At 36.9% G+C, this 23,433-nt stretch overlaps 1 protein-coding gene across 3 annotated transcripts; it reads left to right on the top strand.

Annotated features, from left to right (window-relative positions):
* Window positions 1-657: 657 nt before the first annotated feature.
* VPS36 (vacuolar protein sorting 36 homolog) lies at window positions 658-22,987 on the top strand. Of its 3 annotated transcripts, none has more exons than XM_032213956.1 (14): window positions 658-807; window positions 3,207-3,275; window positions 6,376-6,446; window positions 6,989-7,103; window positions 7,425-7,514; window positions 9,357-9,443; window positions 11,311-11,343; window positions 11,862-11,939; window positions 12,660-12,794; window positions 15,591-15,656; window positions 16,763-16,827; window positions 18,936-19,020; window positions 21,248-21,324; window positions 21,428-22,987. In XM_032213956.1, the coding sequence occupies exons 1-14, from the start codon at window positions 712-714 to the stop codon at window positions 21,519-21,521; spliced, it is 1,161 nt and encodes a 386-aa protein (XP_032069847.1). In that variant the 5' UTR covers window positions 658-711; the 3' UTR covers window positions 21,522-22,987. The 3 variants fall into 3 exon arrangements, with proteins under 3 accessions (XP_032069847.1, XP_032069848.1, XP_032069849.1); XM_032213957.1 differs by lacking the exon at window positions 658-807 and adding an exon at window positions 846-1,041; XM_032213958.1 differs by lacking the exon at window positions 658-807 and adding an exon at window positions 1,016-1,036.
* Window positions 22,988-23,433: the final 446 nt, after the last annotated feature.

The following is a 23,433-nucleotide window of genomic DNA, read 5'->3' on the forward strand; positions in this document are numbered from 1 at the left end:
CGACTGCCATTGCATGGTCGGAGCGGCCTCAGCCTCCCCACTCTCCTCTCACGCCCATACTTCTCGCGGAAGTTGTGCTCAGGGCGCTCCTCCGCGCTTGGGGAAGCGCGGGTGAGCCCCCGAAAGCGAAGCTCTGGCATCTCTTCAAACTTGGCAACTTTAAGACTTGTGGACTTCAACTCCCAGAATTCTCCAGCCAGTATAGCTGGCTGGAGAATTCTGGGAGTTGAAGTCCACAAGTCTTAAAGTTGTCAAGTTTGGGGACCAAGTTTGGGGACCGCTGCTCTGGAATATGGAGCAAATCTCCATTCGCCCGGGTGCGCCGCGGACCACCAAAATTTTCTCGCGGACCGCCGGTTGGTGACCTAGGGACTAGAAGACCTCCATGGTCCCTTCCAACTGTCGTCCTGTCCTGTTAAACCAGTGTTTCTCAACCTTGTCAACTTGAAGATGTCTGGACTTCAACTCCCAGAATTCCCCAGCCAGCATTCGCTGGCTGGGGAATTCTGGGAGTTGAAGTCCAGACATCTTCAAGTTGACAAGGTTGAGAAACACTGTGTTAAACGATGCCTATAAGGCCTGCCTCCGGTGATGACATTCTGCCGTCATTCTCGTCACCACCAGGACTCACCCGAAGGGGGAGGCGCCATGGGCGGGGCGAGCCGTCTGTATTGCCGGGAAAGGGAAGCGTTCGTGCGCGGCGGAGGTTCCATGGATCGCTTCGCCTGGGCTACTGGCCTCTTGGAGATCCACGAGAACCTCGTCACGCAGCAGCGCGGGGTCCGCCTGTACGATGGGGAGGAAAAGGTCAGGGCGGCTGGTGGAAGCTGCGCCAGGAGGGAGGGAAGCCGGCGGGGAGGGCGGAGGGGCCCCGGCCTCTCCTAAAGGCAGCCTAGCAAAGAGGGGAATGGGGATTGAGGAGCCCACCAGGTCGTTCTTCGACCGGAGAAAGCCGCGGGTGCGCTACTGAGAGACGGGGAGTCGCCTAAACGGGAATCCACTTCCATCCTGGATTTCAGGCCCCAGCGAATCATGCGTATGGTAGATCCGGTTCCTCGAATGTCCTTTTCCTTTTGTTTTAATTAGATTTGCCTTCTTTATTCGTTACTCAAAAGTGGCAATTATACTCAAGTCCAATTCTCCATGTCTCTCTCTCTCTCTCTCTCTCTCTCTCTCTCTCTCCTCTCTCTCTCTCTATATATATATATATATATATATATATATATATATATATATATATATATATATATATATATATATATATATATATGGAAAGCTGTAGAGTGCCCAATCTGTTAGTAATTTTGTGCATCTCGTTTGGCTGCCGTGTTGCCTCTCATATGTGAAGTTGTTTTAAGTATTATAGTCCATCTCTTAGGCATAGACATCTAAAACGGTGTGCAAATACAATGAAAACATAATGAAATTACAGTGTTAAAATGAGGGAATGTAAATGTCCCCAAATCTCTCTTATAGGGCAGTTGCTATTGTTTCCTATTTGAACTGAACTGATTACTTTATTTGGCCAGGTGTAATTAGACATACAAGGAGTTTGTCTCTGGTGTAGAAGCTCAGAATGTACATACAAAACAATAGAATCATATTCAAAATCCCAATGAGATGGGGTAGTAAAGAAGATGAAGGATAAATATTGCAGCCATACTATATGACTAAATATACACAGACATTAGACAACACTGAAAATTAGGAGTTCATCAGTGTGAAAGCACAAAAGAAAAAAATGGCCTATGTCTAGTTGTTTGGGCATGCAATGCCCTATAGTGCCTCCCAAGGGGAGGATTTGAAACAGTTTATATCTAGGTTGTGAAGAGTCTGTAGATATCTGCTCAGCCCTCTTTCTCACCCATCCAACATCCAAGATCCTCTCTGGAAGGCAGGCTGGTTGCAATTGTTCTTTCTGCAGCCTAGTTAAGATTCCTGTCTGTAATCTGTAGTGGAGTCTGTAATTGTAATTTCTCATGTGTTTACCATAGATTCCTTCACCGTTTACCAGCAAAAAGGAGAAAAAAATCCAAACCCTTAAAGATAAAAGGCTTGGTAGAGAAACTTTCAATACTCAGCTTGCCTACCAATTTTTCATGGGTAGAATTAATAGTTTTGAATATAACTTTGTTCTTGGATGATACATGATAAAGCATTAAAGCATTCTCTGTTTAAAAGAAATATTCCCTCCTTCACTTTGTCTTCTGTGAACCCAACTACTATATTTTGCAATCAGTGGTCTATGAACACAAACTTGTGGTATATTAATAAATCATAATGAAACAGAATATGGCTTATCACAAATGTGAATCAATCCAGTAGCAGTGTCTTCACATCTGCTACTTAATTATTTTCCTTACGGTTAACGGTGACCATGTCTTAAAAAGGAAGTAAAAAAAATATTGTTTGCAACAGTTATTGCTCAGAGTTCTTTTCTGTACATATCTACATTGCCTCGGTGATGGGCATCCTTAGAAATTCATGTAGTCTCAGATTAAACTTTCACTTCAGCAATGCTTGGCTTAGTTCATGGAGTTTCATTGGAATACAGTTGGTTTTTCATTCTAGCCACTTACATTTTTCAAGCCTTTTCAAGTTTCTGGAAGGAAGGAAAGTTAAATAGTGGGTTTGAATGATCCTACTGGGCCATTCAGTTAAAAAACTCTACAATTGGGATCGTATATGATACATTAATAAGGCACAGTAATTGGATTCAAGCTAACCAAATTAAATAAATAAAGGAATCATAAGGCAGGCTAGTGTATTGTGTGAACTCATATATTTTTAACTAAGGGGGTCCTATAGATAGGTAGATAGAAATAGTTAAGAAAATACCTTGAGGAAGACATACAACATTAATTAAAATGACTTAGTTTTGGCGACAAGCAAATATTTCTCTTGCATAAGTCTGCTACAAAACATAAAGGCTTAGCTATAATTTTTATTAGCTCTTTACATCTTGAATTCTTGCATGACATTTTCTATTGATTTTTTTAAAATTTGTCACCTTGCACTTTATTGTTTTTCCTATGAAAATGGATGCACATCTTTAAATTACAGTCTAATTTTGAAATTTTGATTAATCAAACACAATATGTTCATAAAATATTTTCCTAATACAACATGTATGATTCTACAAAAAATAACATATTGAAGGAAGCAAAGTTTCTTAATATCTTAAAATCTACTCTTTTTTTCTCTAGTTGAAGTTTGAAACTGGAGTATTGCTCCTTAGTACACACAGACTGATCTGGAGAGATCAGAAAAATCATGTAAGTAGATTTATTCTAGTATATTTAACTTTCCTGTAATATATTATAAAATTTGATTGATAATTGTATGTCTTTATATTCAACTTCATATTCTTCATTTTGTTAAATTAAAAAAAAGTTTTATGGCAAGCAGAGAAAACTCAAAATTTAGTGAGTGTGATTTATTTGGACCATTCAACAAGTTCTCCAAACAGCTGTGGGTTATCGTACATACAAGCTCTTGTCTGAGGGATTATGACCAGAAAACCAAAAACAGTTCTAGCAATGAAAGACCAGCCTACGGCCAGCCATTCCCCAAAAGACCAGTAGTTTTTACTATTGGTTTACATCAGATTCTATTGGGAGATTCTGCTTCAATTGCTTGGTAGGTACAGAAGCCACTGAGAGGAGAGTTAGGTCTTGGTCCTTCATAGCTCAAGGACTAAAGAATACAAAAGCCTCCAAAAGGCCATATTTGCTTATCCCCAAGAAGATTGTATAGATCAATATTGCTAAGGATTATTAGTTCAGGAATTCCATGCAAAATTTGGAGAAGCCATATTATTGTATAACTTCTGTGACATAAGTCATTTATTTCTGTGAATTGGTTCCTGTTTATGGAATGAAGGGGAGTAATTCCTTTCTTACAGTTCCTGTGCATTCTCACCATTGTCTCTGGAGGGTCCCTCAACCCACCACAGTAGATGAAATGTTGGAGGGATTTCAGGGGGAAAATGGTAAAATAATAAAGAGTTGGTGTGATGATTGAACTAGTGTTGGGAGACCATTCTCAGCTCCAGAAGCTCACAGACTGTGAGCCAGTCAATCTCTCTTACCACAAAGGGTTGCTACTGTGAGAAAACATGGGAAGAGGGAGCCCTCTGTATGCCACCTTTAGCTCTTCGCACTTGTATTCATGTTAGTTGAAAAGATTAGCCGGGGACATGACTGTTGCCTGGGAACATCTGATTGGGGCTCCTTTTCATATCTCTGTTAATGTGCCCACCAAAATGGGACCTATCATGATTGTTCGATTTTAAACTGCTAGGTGGGCAGGAACTGGAGCGAATGATGGGAGCTTACCCCGCCATGCAGCAGCAATCAGGATTCGAAAGTGGGCTTACGAATGACTTCGTGAGCTACCATGCTCCCCACCTTGAGCTCTTGAATGAAAGAGAGGACATTTTTCTAACAAATAATTTTTAAAATATGCAGAGTGAATAGAATCTGCATGAGTAACTTTGGATTCCATTCCCTATGTTTACTGGGAAGCAAATAATTTCATACTTTCTTCTGAGTACCTGCATGCAGTTGTAAACTGAATTTGAGTACAAAAAAATGCATATGCCTAATAATTTATTTAGTTATTTGACCTAGTTATCAGCCTTGTTACTGAGAATTCAATGAACATTTCAAAATATATTAATAATTAATAAAATATTGTAAATTTATAACTTGTATTCTAAGAACTTTGTCTAAGCTGTTGAAATAGCTGTGCCCAAAAAGTCCTGTGATCAATTAGTAAGAGTTACTTTTTAAAAACAACCTGTTGCTTTTTATTATTAAAGTTCTCAATTAATAGTAACACTACCTTCCAAAGAAATCTGGTAAAGGAATCTCAGTTTGTTTTTTGAATGTCCAAAAGAGGTTTTCCCATTATTAGAAAGTTTCTAACTCCAACCAGGTTTAAGGATACTGTTATCTTTTAGGATTATAGCTCCTTACATCTATTCAAATGATAATTACTACAAAACAAATTGGGCCTAATAAGCCAGCATACACCAAAAATCATCCTGATATATGACTGGATCATTTTCAGGATTTGTTCATAATCTTGATTATTCTCTCCTATGCTCTAGACCAGTCAGCAAGTGCTCCTCTATTATTTAAGCTTCTATCCTTTTTTCCATGTTATTGGATAGTGATTACATTTATAAATGTATTGTTGCCTATTGTCCTTTTCAACAAATAGATAAATAGAAATCAGCAATCAAATGTTTTTTTCTTCTGTGTATGCTATTGCTATTATCACATCCCAGATGTTTGCCATATAATTTGCTGTTCCATCTTATTCAGGACTACTCAGTTGTAAACCCAATGAGTTAAATGGGTCTTACTCTGCATTGCAGCAGGTAGTAGCAACAATACGTTCATATTCTCTTATAATTTATTTATTGAAGGGCTTTTTAACTTCAATTAACAGATTATATATTTACTACATTTATATATTCACTGTGCTTTTAAGATCACCCTTTAATCTGTGAAGAACATTTCAGGATATCTATAAGTACAGATTGTCCTTGACTTATGACCAGAATTGAGCACAAAATTTCTGTTGCTAAGTGAAACATTTGTTATGTGAATTTTGCCCCATGTTACGTTCTTTCATGTTCCAGTTGTTAAGTGAATCACTGTAGTTGATAACTTAGTAATATGGTTGTTAAGTGAATCTGGCTTCGCCATTGACTTTGCTTGTCAGAAAGTAACAAAAAGTGATCACATAACACTGGGACACTACAACCATAAATATGAGTCAGTTGCCAAGTGCCTCAATTTTGATCACCTGACCATAGGGAAATTGCAACGATTATCAGTGTGAAAAACCATCATAAGTCACTTTTTTCAATGCTGTTGTAACTTTGAACGATCACTAAATGAACTATTGTAAGTCGAGGACTACCTGTAAAATATGTCAGTATTGCTACTGAATATCACAAGACATCCGATGAACAAATAAAAAGAGGAAGAATCTGCTAGAGTATGTTTTTCCCAATGTGTTGCTTTCTAGATCATCTGAGATCCACACTCCCCAATTTCTCAGGCAACATGGAAGAAAATAAGAAGATAGAGCTTACAGATGTTCTTTGGGTTCTTATAAGAACCCATTTATACAAATGGGTTCTTATAAGCTTTCTTTAAAAATGCCAAGGAAAAAATAATAGATTTTACTGGATATTAGGTTTATGCTATTGATTATTTTTGCATAATGATACCATGTAATTTAATGTATATTTGATGACAGATCCTGTTGTGGGATCAGTGTTAGCTATTTACAGTTTATTAGAAGAAATACTGTGTTCCACCAAATACAACTTTGCTTTACCTTTGTGTCTTATTGCAGGAATGCTGTATGGCTGTTCCTCTTTCCCAAATTATCTTCATTGAAGAGCAAGCAGCGGGGATAGGAAAAAGGTAAAATATCATCAACAAAAATCTTCAAAAGGCATTAAAGATTTTTTGGCCATTGTTGTATCTTCCAATGCTAATAGCTATTCAGCCATTTTCCCTGCCAGAACAGGGATATTGTAGGGAAAAGTGGAAATAATATGTCACTTTGACCTTTGAACTCAAGACAGGATGTAAATTAAATATTTGTCTCCTATCAACCTTATAACTATTTTACAGGAACTTTATACTTGATGCCATCTGACAATTGGCATAATTTCAGAAGTTCATTTGTGCCTTATTTTGACCAAATGTTTGTCCCAAATGTTCCAGTAAATATATTCAAAGTGTAGAATGTTTAACTGATGTTTAAAAATGCAAAATGATTTAAAGCTTGTGGAAACTTTTTGTTTCCCCACTTATTTTTTTGACTTGTTTTAAATGAAAGTTAATCTGAATGAAAATTTTAAAATAATGCTTTTTGATTTTAGGAATTTATTCTTTAACAACAAAAATACATTTTCTCCCTTTCTCTTTTTTTTGTTTTTTGTTTTGTTTTGTATCTTTAGTGCCAAAATAGTTGTACATCTTCATCCAGTAGGTTCCAATAAGGATCCTGGTCCATTCCAGACTAGTAAATACTCATATGTCAAGCTTTCTTTCAAAGAACATGGCCAGATTGAGGTAGGCATGCTTTCTAAATTACTGTTATATAAAAACAACAGAAATAATTTTAGTGTAGTTAATAGACTCTTTTAAGGAGAGAAAAGGAAATCTATCATACAGAATTCCAAGATTATTATTATAATCATTTGTCGTGCAGTAAGCCAGATTGTTCAGACTGGATTTGATGTTTTTATTCACCTATCAAGTTTTTTTCCAAAGTCCTGAGATAGGCAGATGTTGATGTTTGATGGTGTTAGCGGGTTTAATTGCAGGATGTAAGCTGTTCTGAGTAAAGCTGCCTTTTGCGATTGTTCATTTTTGGAAATTATTGCCACGTAGTTCTTCAGGAGGCTTACGGAAGAAATGTCTCAGCGCAGATGGGAGAACATGCCAGCTTCTCAAACCATAGATGTTGATAAGGCTTCACAGGTATGTATGCAGTTTCTAATGTTTGGATACCTGATTTCTAAGTAAGAATGATATTTAACACATGATGATAGAGAAAACATCAAAGTGGAAGAGGCTGCCTGGGAGCATAGGATTTGATGTGTTGTCAAGCAACTACATTGGATTAATACAATATAATTGCAAGTGAACCTCTTTCAAAATACCTTGTTTCCCCGAAAATATGACCTGTCCTGAAACTAACGCCTTGCCACATTTTTCATGTGGGCAAAAATATAAGCCCACCGCCGAATATAAGCCCCCGTGCCTTGGCGCCTTAGGGATACCCCCTAGGTCAGTGAATGGCGCTCTGCCCGGCTGGAGAGGGGGTTTGCTGGGCAGTTGCTTGTGAGCGTGGTCACCTCAGCTGCTTCGCCCCTGAGGCTGTGCCCGGCTCTCCAGGAGCCAGTTTGCAAAACAATAAGCCCTCCCCCTATAAGAAGCCCAAGGCCATATTTCGTGAGGCAAAAGAAAAAAATTGTCTTATTTTGGGGGAAACACAAAGTATAAAATATATAACTGGATCTTTATTTCATTTTATAGGTGATAACTTTTATTAGGTAAATGGGAAAATATAATAATTTAGAATGCCAGTATAATTTGGTATGCTGAAAAATTTTTTAGGAAATGATATCCTGACTTTATTTAGTGAATTATGATTACAACGAAACTTGGTTTAGCAGGCTTTAAATACAACAGACAAATCTCCACTGTATTTCTGTCACTTTACAAAATTGCATAATGGATTACCCTAATAATCATTTTAATTTAACAAACAATCAGGAATGATAATCATCCATTTTCCCCAGGTGTTCTCTTAAATCAAGGTTTCACGTGTACCTACATGAACATGTGAACCTTAACCTCACCAGTTCCTCTTTCTTTCTCTAGCACAGCTACAAGGAAACAGGGAAATATGGCTCCCCTTTTTAACTACCAAGAATTTACCTTTATCTCTGAACACAGCAATTTGTGCTTTTTCTTAACAGTGATTTCCTGAACTTTAAAATATAGTTTATGCAGTTTATATCAATAATGTACACATGCAATTAACCCCCTTTGACATTAAAGGGAAGACATCTAATCTGCATTGGATAATGAATGGGAGGTGACAAGTCCACAGCCTCTAAACATTCACTGTATTCATTTATTGCTCAAAGAGCCAGTATAGTCTAGTGGTTAAGGCATCAGGCTAGAAAGCAGGAGACCATGAGTTCAAGTCCCCCCTTGGAAGCTAGTTACATGACTTTGGGCCATTCCCTCTCTTTCAGCCAACTCATCTCAGAACGTGGAAAGAAACCATGTTTTCCCCTAGAGCAGAGCTGTCGAACTCACAGCCCGCGGGCCGAAGGCATCATGCACTGCCCATGCCCATGCCCAGTTTAGCGAAGGGGGAAAAAGTCCCGATATGTCGTGATGATGCGAGTTTGACACTCTTGCCTTAGAGCAAAAACAATTGTATTGATTTAATTATTTATTTATAAGTAACAAATCACCATGTAGCAAACTTGATTTGTTGGTTTATTTTCTCAAATATTACTGAGGTGAGCACTTTTCTTTTCCTATATTTTTGCACCCTACCTAGTTCACAGATACAAGATAAAGAAGGCAGAAAGAAGGGAAAACAAACTAGGGAACTGTTAATATTATTTTCCTTCGTGTCAGCAAAATACTGTTAATTTTTTTCTGCCTTCTTCAAAGCAGCTTTTTGTTGGATACAAAAGCAAGTCACTGTGTAATACTGCTTCTGAATGCAGCTATGAGTGTTTCTTGCATCTTTCCTTGTATTTCTTTTCCATTATAATTTGTTTATCGTATGTTATTCAGGGTGGAAGAATAAGAGCTGCTGGAATTGTTGGCATTGAGAGGAAACTAGAAGAAAGAAGAAAAGAGATGGATAAAAATATTTCTGAGGCAAGTAATTTTCTTCAGAACTAGTATAACTGTAATCATTTATACTTTATGATTTTAAGTGGACCAAATTGCATTCATCTTTTGGAGGAGGGGACCTGTCCCAATAACAAATGTTTTGTCAAGGTTAGGAAAACCCTATTTGGGGCACGCAAAAAGAATGGAAATAGAGAATTCTATAAACCTGAGGATTTCCTATTGTGAAAAGGTTTTTTTTAATGTGTACCTTTTTTCTCTTTTTTCTTCTGTACTTTTGGTTATCTTATTTTTGAATGTTCAATTTGGGGAGAATAAATCTTTTGTGGAAAATAGTTATCGCTGGAAAATCTTTATTGGATATATTTCTAGTTATGATTCAGGATTATGTACATGTTTTGTTCAGCGTGGATTATGTTCTTTATTCGGTTAAAATGCAGATGTTCCCTTTAGTGTAGGCCAAACTATGGCTGAACACATAAGCAAAAACCACAACTAGCCCCTTGCTCACGCTTGCTCATTCAAGAGGGGAAACTGTTTATTGTTGCTTTTGTTAAACCATAGCTTCTTCTTTTGTCTGAACTGAGAATCCTAGTTCAGCGCATACCCTGGTCATTTCTAATATAAGCCAACTTTTAATCATATGTTTTGACCCTCTAGGGATGTGATGGCTCAGTGGCTAAGATGCTGAGCTTGTTGATCAGAAGGTTGGCAGTTCAGCAGTTCAAATCCCTAGCGCTGCATAACGGAGTGAGCTCCCGTTACTTATCCCAGCTTCTGCCAAGTCTCTGATTCAGGTGATAAAATGAAAGCAAATACAATTGAAATCCATTTCCTGGCCATACAGAGATGAAGGCAAACAAAGGGCTTTCTGTAGCTGGTAGATGCCAAGTTGAATTAAGTTAAACATCCTGCAGCTCTATTCATGGGTGTGTCGCTCTCTGCCTAATTTTCTACAAATCTTTACAAGAAATGGTCATCTCCTCACTACTGTTCAGCTTGTGAACTGCCAGCGCAAAGGAGACAATTTTAGCAGAACTACAAAAATATACCAATATTGCATTTTTTATATGACCATGAGCCACATGTAACTCTGCTGTCTCTTTCCTCCTCTGTTTATTGGAGGATACAAGGAATGGATGTCTGCTGAGGGAAACCATTGTGAAGTAATGCTAATTTCAGATCATTTAGTTTTAAAACAGGTGCCCTGAATTTTAGAATAGACTTCCTGCATCTGTTAGCTATTCTTATTTTTTTAAGTGATTCTGTTAGTTATTTGTCTCAGGAAGTTCCTTTCAGGTGTGCATACATTTTTCTTTGTAAAGCCTGAATCACTTGGTAGAAGGATTATTTAAAACACACTGTCTGTTGACATAGATTTTTTTTCTTTTATTGTTGAGTAAGAAATTTGTTTATGTTGTTGAGAGTAAGGCTAAATATGCAATTTTAATTAGAATGGTGAGTTTTGCAAATATCTATGTAAAAAAAAACCTACATAGCACCATGCCCTATTAAATTCTTCCAGATTTTCCTAGTGTTAATTTACTTTCAGCTTGTAAAATTATGTATGATTACAGGTCAAATGAGAATATTCTGCTTTAGAGTAACTACTTTCAATCCATGTTGAAAATGAGTTGCTAGAAAATAGGCTTTTTAAAGCTAAGTCTCTAGTATGCTCTTCTAGTCAGAAATAAATCCATATAGATTACAAAGCAGAATCATGTATATAATTATGTATTAGAATTATTAATACTTGAACTCCAAAAATGGCAACAGATTGTTTTTTTAAAAAAATTTGGGAGGAAAGTTAATGGTTACATTACAGGTGTGATGCAATTGCACTTTATTGCAATAGGAAGAAATTATGTATTACTAAATCAATTTATTATTTCAGGCTTTTGAAGACCTCAGCAAGCTGATGGAAAAGGTAATACCTCCACTTTATTAATAAGCGTGCTGATTAACTGTGGACTGGAGAAACTAGTTTTATTCAATAGAATAAAATAGGGGAGGGAGGTTCTGGGACTTGACTATATAGAAGTATAACTTGTATCTTTCTATATCTATACATATATCTATACATATCTATACATACATGCACAGACTATAAATATACTGTGCATTATTTGAATTGTCATAACTTAATGATTACTTGTGAAGTTATTATCATATTAACTAAATAAATAAAGTGAAAAATTATTGACAGTATGTCTAGATAGTAGATATTTGTCTATACAGTGAGCCACAATTGACTCCAACTCAATGACGCCTATTTGGATTGTGAAGGAAGGGAAATGCCAGCCAAACCTAATCTAAGAATTCTCTTTCCTAGCTTTGGCCTGTTGAACAGTTCAGCAACTCAGACTTGTTCCATGAAGAGTGATCTCACAATGAAGGAGCAAGGTTGTGTCTCATCATGATTGTGTGTTTCATTTTGTCTTATAGGCAAAGGAAATGGTGGAATTGTCCAAATCAATTGCTAGCAAGATTAGAGAAAAGCAGGGTGACATCACTGAAGATGAGGTCAGCTAATAATCTGCTAAATTATGATTCTTTCATCATTCTAAGTTATAAAACACCTCCTTTTCCAGTAAATTAGGTCAATGTGATTTTTTTTCCAGTGAATAGTGGTAAACAAGTGTTAAGGTAAACAAGATTAGTGTTATGTAAATAGAGTCAATATAGTGGAGTGCCATGTGGTCCACAATATGGTTGCATGGACTATTACAAGTGGGGACTTAAGAAAATTCCATTTCATTCCATTTCTATACTTTATCTTACCCTTGAGTTGAAATCTCTTTCCCGCCATCCCAAGCTGAGATTCCCATATCATTAAGGGAAGCTTCTCAAAATAGAATATCCTCATGCAAAATCTACCAATCCACTGTGGATTAGTAAACTTCCTCAAATTTGTTTATCAGAAAGTAAGTGACAAAATAATGATGGGACCCTGCTACATTTTTTTCAAATATGCCAGGTGTACATCATGACCATGTGAGATGGTTTCTTTTTCCTTCCTTCCTTCCTTCCTTCCTTCCTTCCTTCCTTCCTTCCTTCCTTCCTTCCTTCCTTCCTTCCTTCCTTCCTTTTATTATTCTTCTGTATGGGGACATCATTCTTTTGTTTTGAATTTTCCCTCTTTTTTGTGTGTGTGTATTAGGATCTTCCAAGTTCACATAGTCTAATTATTTATTGTTTGGTAAAGAATCTGATATTCTCAATTTTAATTTGTCATTTTTTTAGACAATAAGATTCAAATCCTACTTGTTGAGCATGGGCATTGCCAATCCAGTTACCCGGGAAACCCATGGATCTGGCACTCATTACCATATGCAACTGGCAAAACAATTAGCTGGAATTTTACAGGCACCTTTAGAGGTAAAGTACTTAACTGTCGTTTTTTTTTTTTAATGTGCAGCCTTATATACCAGCACATTGTGACTTTAGCCAAACTTAGAAGGCCAAGGAAGTCAAATCTACTTAGCACACAGATCAAAGACCATTAGGAAATACTGAGGTTGTCATCTAGATATAGAGTTTGAAAAAGGAAATCTTGGAAAATCACTACTGAACTGTTGTAAAAAAAAATTAAGTTAACATATTTGATACTAAGGGAGTCTTTATTTTATACATTATCCATACATCATCCTGAATCTATGGATCTCAGTTCCTCCACTATAATTCTGTTTTCCTTTCTTATAATAGAGAAAAAAATAGATATACTGCTTTATAAAATCAGAACTGTTTATAAATAAATCCATTAAAATACGCAGTCCTCATTTAGTCACCACAATTGAGATTAACAACTTGGTCACTCAGTGATATGGTCATTAAGTGGAACACCACTAGACTGACCACGCTTCCAATTTTCCTTCAGCTTTCCTTTTTCCTCACTCCTGCGTCCTTTGGGATGTTCATCGCAATGCTGGAATAATTAACAAGAAGAGAAGTAATGTTTGTATTTACATTCATTTGAGGAAAAGAACAAGATAGGAAGCATGCACACAATCGGAAAGGAATATGCTAGGACCAGCTGTTTGCCTGGTGGCGCTCCTGGCTCCCAACCCTGAGCCATTTAGGAGGCAAACAAAAAACAAGGTGTGAAAATAATTAAAATCATTTCAATTTCAAGCAGCATCTGCAAGCCAACTATTTAAGACCATAGAACTGAGCTTCTCAATTTGGGGTGAGCACTTTTGGGGGAACACTGACCCTTACCACTCTGCCGTCAAGACCTGGCTGTTCCGGCAGGCCTGGGGCTGTTGATTGATATCCAGCCCCGCTTAGATGGAATGGATGATGTGGACTTTTAATTGTATTTTTTATTCTTAAATTTTAAATGTTTCTTTTGTCTTGTTGTGAGCCGCCCAGAGTCCCAATGGGAGTGGGCGGCATACAAATTTTATTAAACTCGAAACTCGAAACTAAAAGCTCTGCACTGAAAAACAACTACTAAAGAGATTTTTTATTTAGGCAATTTCTCCATTCTATGAGAGGGTGGGAGTGGGGAGAAAAAAACCAGGATCAGGCCCAGGAAAAAAAGCCGACTTACGGTAAAGATAAGCAAATCACTGAGAATGACACTTTAAAGATAGCACAAAGAGTAGAATTTAAAAAAATTAAAACCAGGCAGGTAGAAGCTAAAACTCAGCAAAATACATGAAAAATAAAACGTTTGATAGTTTGGATGTTGTTTAAAGAGAACACCAAAAGTATCCAAGAGAGATTTCTTCATCTTGAACATCATACAGAATATTGAATTGAATTGCATGAACTTTATTTGGGCTAGTGTGATTCGTCATACAAGGAATTTGTGTCAGGTACAGAAGTGCTCATTAAAATCTATTGTAGCATAAATGTTATATTTGGATGCCATAGAATAAAGACACATTCTGAAAGATGATGGCAGGTCACGAAATGTAGTTATCCACATCCATGCATGCTAAGAGGAGAGATATTTGAATGCATGGCAAATAAAATAATGCAATTCAATTCAATTCAGAGGCATTTCAGAATAAAAATAGATCATGTTTCTATTTTTTTGCTTTACATCTACATATTACTAAAACTCGATTCCTATAATCTTTAACAAGGTGAAATGGTGCACCATAGGGCAAAATGTTTTGCACCAAATTGCCTCAAATGAGCTAACTTGGAGAATGCGTCCAAAATCCAGGATCTATGACTCCCATAAAATTGAAATTTGGCAAATTTTATGAACATTTTATGACATAAAAATTACTGTATTTTTCAGAGTATAAGATGTACTTTTTCCCCTCAAAAACAGCTGAAAATCTGGGTGCATCTTATACACTGAATACAGCATTTTTTTGCCTCCCAAAACCCTGCCCCCTTCACCAAAATGGCCATGCATAGCCTTTAGGAAGCTTTCAGAGTGCTCCTGGGGGCTGGGGAAGACAGAAATGAGTGAAAAACAGGCCGTGTATTGCTCAATTTTGCCCCAACCTCCAGGAGCACTCTATAAGCCCCCGAAAGGCTATGTATTCCCCCTTTTGGGGGGAAAAAACAGGCCATTTTTGAGGGGGGCCCCCCGGAGCACTCTACAAGCTTCCTAGTCTATTCATGCCCTTTTTTTGAAAACAAATGGGCCCGTTTTTGTGAGGTTTGCAGAATGCAAAAACTTTTTTTTTAATTGGCCTCTTCAAAATCTTGGTGTGTCTTATACTCCGTGTGTCTTATACTCCAGTGCATCTTATAATCCGAAAAATATGCTACTATAAAACAGTTTATGGCATAATTCAAAATGTCATAAAACATATCCTGTGCTGATGTTTGACTGCGCTATACTGTTCAATGTGGGCTATTTTCAAAAAGGATTCTTATCGCCATCAGTCTTTCATATCTCTACTGGTGATAGAAAGAGACTGTTGATTTGAGGTATATTTTTGGCAACGTTAAGTACCACTAGCAAAAAATGACTGGAAGGATTTGACACATTTATGCCTCTGTTGAATGTTCTGTACCACTGTCCTGCACCTGTTGGTTTTGGCACCAGATATGTTGCTGCTGTGAAGCTACATCTGCTCGGGTTCTACCTTCAGCCCCATTTTTAATTTTCCAGTCCCCTCTCTGGAAATATTGATATTGTCAGATTGCCAGATTTGCTTTGAGATAGCAGAATTTGTATTTTAAGAGCTATTCTTAAATCAACAGGAACGGGGAGGAATAATGTCCCTCACAGAAGTTTATTGTCTGGTAAATCGTGCTCGTGGCCTAGAGGTAAGGAATGCATTGTCTTCTCCACTTCAACGAAACTATTTGAGCTTCACTAACTATGCCAAGGAACTTTTCTGGAGTAATTGCTGATGGCAGATACTGGAACTTAACCATTATTTTTGCTATTGGTGAACGGCATAAAGATTATCCTAGCACGATACGTCATCTGGCAATGCATTAGAAATCAGTAGAATGTAAACAAGTGTGTAGATTACCATTTTTAAGGCTACCACTCTGTTCAAATTTACCTGAAATGGAATTCCATTGAACTTACTAGGATTATTATTAGGAAACAGGTAAACATATATACTATGGTTAAAAAAAACCCTCAGTTTTGTAAAATGAAAGCCAAGAAAAGATGGGTCTGCCAATTGTTAACGTGTGTCTGTGTTTGCATTATACACGCACTGCTGCTTTGAGAGCCTCGGACTGTTGATAGAGTAAAATAGCTAAAGGACATGCACAAACTTCGTTAGAAGATGTAAACATCTCACAGAACTTTAGTAGAAACTAGACTATCTGCAAGGTTTTCTGCTACAAATCAGCTAGCGGGAGACCCAAGGGAAGTTCCATTGCCAGCATCTTGCTGTGGAATTGCCAGATGTGAAGGAGGAGAGATGAATTCCATCTATTATGCATTTTGAGGCTAGAATGTTTGAAATAAAGAAGTAGATGGTGGCAAATTCTGCCCTCCACTCTTCTTTCCAGAGGCTTAGTGACATGGAGACAAGGTAGGACAGGCTTCCTCGATCTGCTGTTGGCCAACTGCATCAGTTTTTAATGCCTATTATCACAGCTGGCTGATACTAAAGACTGTAGGACTGTAGGTTATCTAATCCAACACATCATGTTAAAGAATGACAGTGAATCATTCCAAAAGTCTTCAGCTAGTATGAATGTATGCTATTTCCCATTCGTTAAGTGTCACACACTCACATTTTTTAAAGAAAGAATGGGGTTTATATGTCAACATTACTCAGTTGTAATCATTGTCCCTTAATTGATCTTTAAATCTCATAAAGGCATGCAAAAGCCTTGTAGGGATACCCTAAATATAGAAGTGTGATTATTACTGTATAAGATTAAGCTTATGTATGTTTTCTCATTAGTTGCTTTCCCCTGAAGATCTAGTAAATGCTTGTAAGATGTTGGAATCGCTAAAGTTACCTCTAAGGTAAGAAGTCTTCAAATTCTAAAGGGGTGCAGTGGAAACCTCTCAAAGGGTGGAATGGGGCTCAGTCCTTTCCCTTCCTTGTATTTAGCAATAACAGACTTATACACTGCTTCATAGTGCTTTAAAGCCCTCTTTAAGCAGTTTACAGAGTCAGCATATAGCCCCCAACAATCTGGGTCCTGACCTTGGACAGATGGAAGGCTGAGTCAACCTTGAGCTGTTCAGGATTGAACTGCTTGCAGTGGGCAGAAATAACCTGCAATACTGCATTCTAACCACTGTGCCACTATGGCTCTATTTACTTGTTTGTTAGATTTACATCCTGCCCTTTGTTCAGGATCTCCAGATGTGCACATAGAACCTTTATTTATGTGTTTTTCAGATCCTTATAAAACCTATGTGGAGAAAAACGGGATTCAGAATTAGGAAGTGGCAAAAAACAAAAAGCAAAACCCAAATCTATGGGTGGAGTTTTCTCATCATATGAAAATGCCCATATTACAGTCAGATATCATTCTCATAAGGTTGGGCATGCTGCTTTCTCTTGCATTTATGGAGTGTAGAAATCATACTGGACTAAACTTTTCAGTTCTTCATCTGCCCTGTAATGTCTTTCACAGTACTCTGACATTTGCAATCAAGTTATACCAAGTTATTATCACTTTGTCCCCATATGTAGAAAAAGCTTTGGTAACAGAAATTTATTTGTCAGGCTATTAAAGACACAGGAATAAAGATGATTTTAAAAAATCAGCAACTGTGTTTCAGACTAATGGAATGGAAATACTACAAAGAGATTTGATTTGATTTCTTTGCCAAACATACAGCTATTTATCCTACTAAATGGAAATTTTTATTTTTATTTATTTACACACACACACACACACACACACACACACACCCCTTCCAAATAGAACTGTAGTCCTCCAGTTCAAGAGGACTAATATTTCATAGACTAATAATTATACGAGTGAGATGTTTAAAATGAATAGTTTTATAGGTTTTTGTTTTTTTTAAAATAGAGAACTTAGCCATTAACAATGTAAATGCACGAGGAAAGAGTTATGTGACATTTGGATTGAGACAAAAGCTTACCGTACACATAGGTTGTAAATCAAGCAGAGTGTGCAAGTCATGGCGATGTTACAGATGTGCAGTGTGGAAAAGACATTGGAAAGGTGGATAAATAAAAAAAACAATATTACAGGAACAGGAAAGAGGAAGTGTGGAATTGTGAAGAAGGACCTAAGAGATGAGGAGGGGGTCTGGGAAAAACCTTCAATGTTCTTCAGATCAAAGCAGGCTGCATACAATGAGGAAACAGGAGGAGTTTGGGGAAGGCTAATTAAAATGGCTAAAGAAAGCAAGCCAAAATAACCCATGGTAGGAAAACAGGAACTTGAGGAAACCATGGGTGATGGAGATATGAGAAAAAGCACAGCAAAGAAAAAAAAAATCTGGTAGGGGCACTGCCCATTTGCAAGAAAGGAGCTCAGCAGGCATCAGGATATGGACAGCAGCTAACTTTAAGCTGTGTTCATACAAGTTCAGTTACAAACTTGGGCACTGCCTTTATGCAACATGCTAAACTTGATCAATTGTATTAATGTGGAATCATCTTACAGTTCTATTTAAACCAAGAAGACAGGTTAATTTGGTATCCAGGTTGAACCTATTGTGTAACTGAAGCCATAGAACTGATGGGACCTCTGCCTCTAAATCCTCATCTGGAAGTATTCTACTTCATTGTATCCTTTTAAGCGCAAAGGAAGTAAGAGTGTACCAAAGCAGAGAAGAGCTGTGGTGGCATAGTGGTTATAGAAGGCAGTATTGTAGGCTACCTCTGCTCACTGCCAGCAGTTTGAGCCTAACGGGGTTTAAGGTTGACTCAGCTTTCCATCCTTCCGAGGTCAGTAAAATGAGGACCCAGATTGTTGGGAGCTATACACTGACACTGAAAACCACTTAGAGAGGGCTGTAAAGCACTGCTAAGCGTTATATAAGTCTTAAGTGCTACTGCTATTAGCATTGGACATCATATTTGTGGTAGCCCAACTCTTTGGTGACAGATTAGAGTTCAGATTTGTGTTTTTCTTTTTGGAATTTAGGTTACGTATATTCGACAGTGGCGTTATGGTAATTGAACTCCTATCACATAACGAAGAAGAAATGGTGGCTTCTGCTTTAGAGACAGTATGTATTTTAAGGGAACAGTCATATGGTTATTGCCTAGCCTGGCATCTAGATGGGCTTCTTCCTTTCGTCTATTATCTTGTTAAGCACACATCCGTAGAGACACACACATTTAAACCTGCGAGGAGAAAAGACATCTATCTGCTTTCGGCTCAGTATATTTAACTTTAATGTTGACAGATCCCCCTCTATCTGCATATATTATTTCCTATCTTTATTGAAACAGGTTTCTTATACTGCAAATACAAACAGTGTGTTAACCCTTGTTTCCATCTAGACTATTCATCATGGAAATACTTGTTTGGAAAATTTTAAAATTAATTCTAAACCCTGTTTTTAAACATTAGACGTTTTTGTTTTTCCCTTACTTTTTAAAATAATAAATGAATTTGTTAAATTAAATTGCAAAGCAGGAAAAGCCTGGTAATTGACCCAAAGTTTAGGGGCATAGGCCTAGCTTCAAAAGGTTTCCTGTTTCTGGGAGTATGTGAAAAAAGGGATAGTTGTTTCACATGTATTGAAGATAAGCTAGATATTTATCAAATGTTATTACCCCTTTGTTACCCCTTCTTCTGCCAAGAACTTGATTGTATATGAGCTGATAGAATCTCTCTCTGATAAATAGTACTGCTTTGTGCCACAAAGTGTATTCCTTTTGGGGGCTCATGTTGCATTGCATCACATATATGTAGTCTTTGACTTATGACCACAATTGAACCCAAAATTTCTGTTGCTAAGTGAGACATTTGTTAGGTGAGTTTGGCCACATTTTATGACTTTTCTTGCTACAGTTGTTAAGTGAATCACTGCAGTTCTTAACTTAGTAACATAGTTAAGTGAATCTGGCTTCCCCACTGACTTTGCTTGTCAGAAGGTCACAAAAGATTATCACATGACCCCAGGAGATTGCAGCTGTCATAAATATCAGTTAGTTGCCAAGCATCTAATTTTGATCATGTGACCTTTGCATGGTTATTGCAGTGGTCAAAAGTGTGAAAAATTGTCATTTTTTTCTGTGCTATTATAACTTCAGTAGTTAAATGAACTGTTGTACATCGAGGACTACCTGTACAGAAAAGAGGCGATGCTTGCATCAGAACATTGCAATTCTGATCTCTTCAGTCTGAGCCCTTTCCCTCCCCATAGAAGATACTCCTGATATGGGATTATCACATTGGCTCATCACATTCTTGGGGAAGAGGACAAGAGAGAATTGTTTTCCCAGAACTCTCGGGATTTCTCAAGGCCAGACAAGGATTGTTTCTCATGTAAACAACTCTATGGGGAAAGCCCAACATATAAACTTAAAAAATGTTCCACATTTCCTTAATCCACAACATGCTCTTCCTGTTAAATTTATAGTCTGAGTTCCATTGAACAGGCCAGTTTGCATGTCACGTTAAGTTCTTCAGAGTCGAATCCATCTGGGAAAAGATGGGCGGCTGATAATATATTAGCTTGATTAAGCAAGTTTAGCATGACATATGTAAGCAATATTCTGACTTTGCCCAGAGCAAGCTAGTCAACACAATGAATAATAAACTTATTAACCTGTTATTAAAAATTATCAGATTATAATGTTTACATGGGGAGTGGATGTTAGATGGAACTAGAATCCTGTGTTTTCATATAATACTAAGTTTTACTAAGCTAGCCATTAATGACTTGTGAGCCTTAATCATTCAAAGGTGGTATCCATGTCTCCTGTTGGGAATGTTTACAAAGCCAGTTCAGTATTATTCATAATTGCAATTACATACTCATGTGCAAGATTCATTCTTGTCTTTGTAAACATGCTGGTATCACTGTGGCCAACAGAAGCATTCAATCTTCTTCAGAAGGACCACTGGATTATGGGAGTTCTCATTGCCTTACTCTCTCCTCATTTTATCAACCACTCCTAGGGCTTCGGTTAGTGTGAGACTAGCTTTTGGATTGATTGATTTCCCACCAGTCATCTATGGCTTATGGGTACAATCATAACAAGACTGTCTTATATCTCTAAAAGCAGTGGTGCTTATTTCTAGTAGGTTTATTTTGGGGAACTATTGATATAATGTTTGCATGAAAAAATAGGTGGAAGTTGCTCAGAATGGCAAAGCTGTTGAATCAAGGATAGTAGAAAAATAGATATTCACTATATAATAGACAAAAGCTGATAAGATGGTAGAAAAGCATTGTAACGTACAAATATTTATTCAGCTCCAAACCTTTTCTTCCCTCTTAGGTTTCTGAGAAGGGATCTCTTACCGCTGAAGAGTTTGCAAAGCTTGTAGGAATGTCTGTGCTTTTAGCCAAAGAAAGGTAAAACCTCTCCACATATTCTGATTTTAATGACAGAAGAAATTATAATTAATAAATTAATTGACTTGATTATAATTCAAACATCTTTTACTCTTTTTTTCAGGTTGCTGTTAGCTGAAAAGATGGGTCAGCTTTGCAGAGATGATTCTGTAGAAGGCTTGCGATTCTATCCAAATTTATTTCTTACCCAAAGTTGATTATTCATTTTCTCTATTTTTCTCTTATTTAAATATGTTTGCTAGATGCAGTCTGAAGAGAACAATGTCAAGAGATATATCCATTTATATCATGGTTTTGCTAAATTGTAATGATGCACCAGTAATGCACCAGGCAGGGAAGAAGGGATTAGCTATGTGTAGAAAGAGAATAAAACTCCTAAAAGCTTACAGATATCATGAAACTGCAGCTATTTCAGGTCTTGAGAGCAAATTGGCCATGAAGGTCCATTTAATGACTTTTTCAAGAAGGAAGGAAGGAAGAGAAGTAAATTTAAAAAGCATGGAGGGGAGGTGAACTCTGAGATATTTGCAAAGCTAGACAAATCAACAAGCAGTCTTATTTCTTAAATGTAGTTTCTCTATTCCATCTTTTGCCATGATTTGCATCTGCCACTTGAAATCAATAAAATATTAACAGGAATAAAATAATATTTCTAGAGCAGTCTAATGCAAAATATTAAAAATGTAATTTATTTTAGCAATGTCCATATTTTAGGAACAAACCTTATCTACATTTGCTTGTAATTATTTTCAAAGGAAGAATGGATCAAAAAACTGTTTTGTGTATGGCTTCATGCTGAATTTTAAGACAAGGAGCGCTGTGAACACAAATTTCCTTCCTTCCATTCTTCAATTGTTGATTCTACAAAGTTTCTATTTTTGTCTTTTCTTTGGCATAGCTGTGAAAGACATTCGCCATGGGTCCTTCTAAGCCAGACGGTGTTTTATGTTTCATCTTTATATTAAAAAATAAAGATGAAAGATTTACTCATTCTTTATCTTGGAAACATTTGCTGGTACTGTATCAGTTTTTATATGAAACAAGAAGAGAACTTTGGTTTCACAAGTTATCTGTTATTTTTTTACTAAGATTATATCCTATTAAATACCAATAATCTCATTGCTGTTATTCTGTTTCCCCACCAGATCCACAATTAACACTTGGATAGCCAATAGAGTTTTAGCATCAAGCATGTCTAAAACATACATTATTACCAAAATAAAATAAGGTATTAAAGTTGTCAGTGTAGCTATTTGTATTCATAGAAATCATTTGAATGTTTATTCTGACAATAAAATTCAATTTAATTTTAAATGTGTAAACTAAAATACAAATAACAAGGATTGTAGTTTGTTACATTACATTTCTGACTCTATATTTGTATTTTCAGTTGAATTCACTGAAATTTTAAAACCTAGAGAATAACAGTCATTTTGCCAGTGCAATCTTTTTAAAAGTTGCTGTCATCACCCATTTTGATTATTTGATGAAACTATATTTTTGTTGTGCAATATAACAGCTGATTTTATACTTCTAATATTTTGCTACTTTCAGATATTAAAGTGTATGTGAGGCATTCCTGCTAAGAAGGAACACACAGTATTTTTCTGTGACTATACTTGGCAGCAGTTTCTGTCTATTTCAATAAATCTCTTTAAAGCAACCAGTGTTTATATTGTAAGTGGTGTGCTTCTCGGGGAGTATTCTGAATCAAATTTAGCTCATTTGGAGATAGGTTGTCCATAATGGGGAAAAATACATTAACTTTCTTAATTGTTCATGCCTTAATTTGCAAACAGAATCAGTGCCTTTGTTCTTGACATTTTTCTTTTCAAGAAAATATGTAAAGAAGTAGACCACCCTCCATTTCCTTGTGTGATTACTTTGAGGGGAGGGTACCAGTGGTGGAATTCAAATTTTTTTACTACTGGTTCTGTGGGCATGGCTTGGTGGGCGTGGCAGGGGAAGGATACTGTAAAATCTCCATTCCCACCCCATTCCAGGGGAAGGATACTGCAAAATCCGCATTCCCTCCTGATCAGCTGGGACTCGGGAGGCAGAGAATAAATGAGGGCAAGGCCAGTTAGAGGTGGTATTTACCAGTTCTCC

Source organism: Thamnophis elegans, chromosome 3 (genome assembly GCF_009769535.1).
Source record: "Thamnophis elegans isolate rThaEle1 chromosome 3, rThaEle1.pri, whole genome shotgun sequence".
Taxonomy (NCBI): Eukaryota; Metazoa; Chordata; class Lepidosauria; order Squamata; family Colubridae; genus Thamnophis; species Thamnophis elegans.

Excerpts from the sequence above, each read along its gene's own strand:
- VPS36 (XM_032213956.1), top strand. The coding sequence starts at position 712 with ATGGATCGCTTCGCCTGGGCTACTGGCCTCTTGGAGATCCACGAGAAC. Across the intron at positions 19,021-21,247 it reads TGGCTTCTGCTTTAGAGACA|GTTTCTGAGAAGGGATCTCT; the intron begins GTATGTATTTTA and ends CTTCCCTCTTAG. Across the intron at positions 21,325-21,427 it reads GTGCTTTTAGCCAAAGAAAG|GTTGCTGTTAGCTGAAAAGA; the intron begins GTAAAACCTCTC and ends TCTTTTTTTCAG.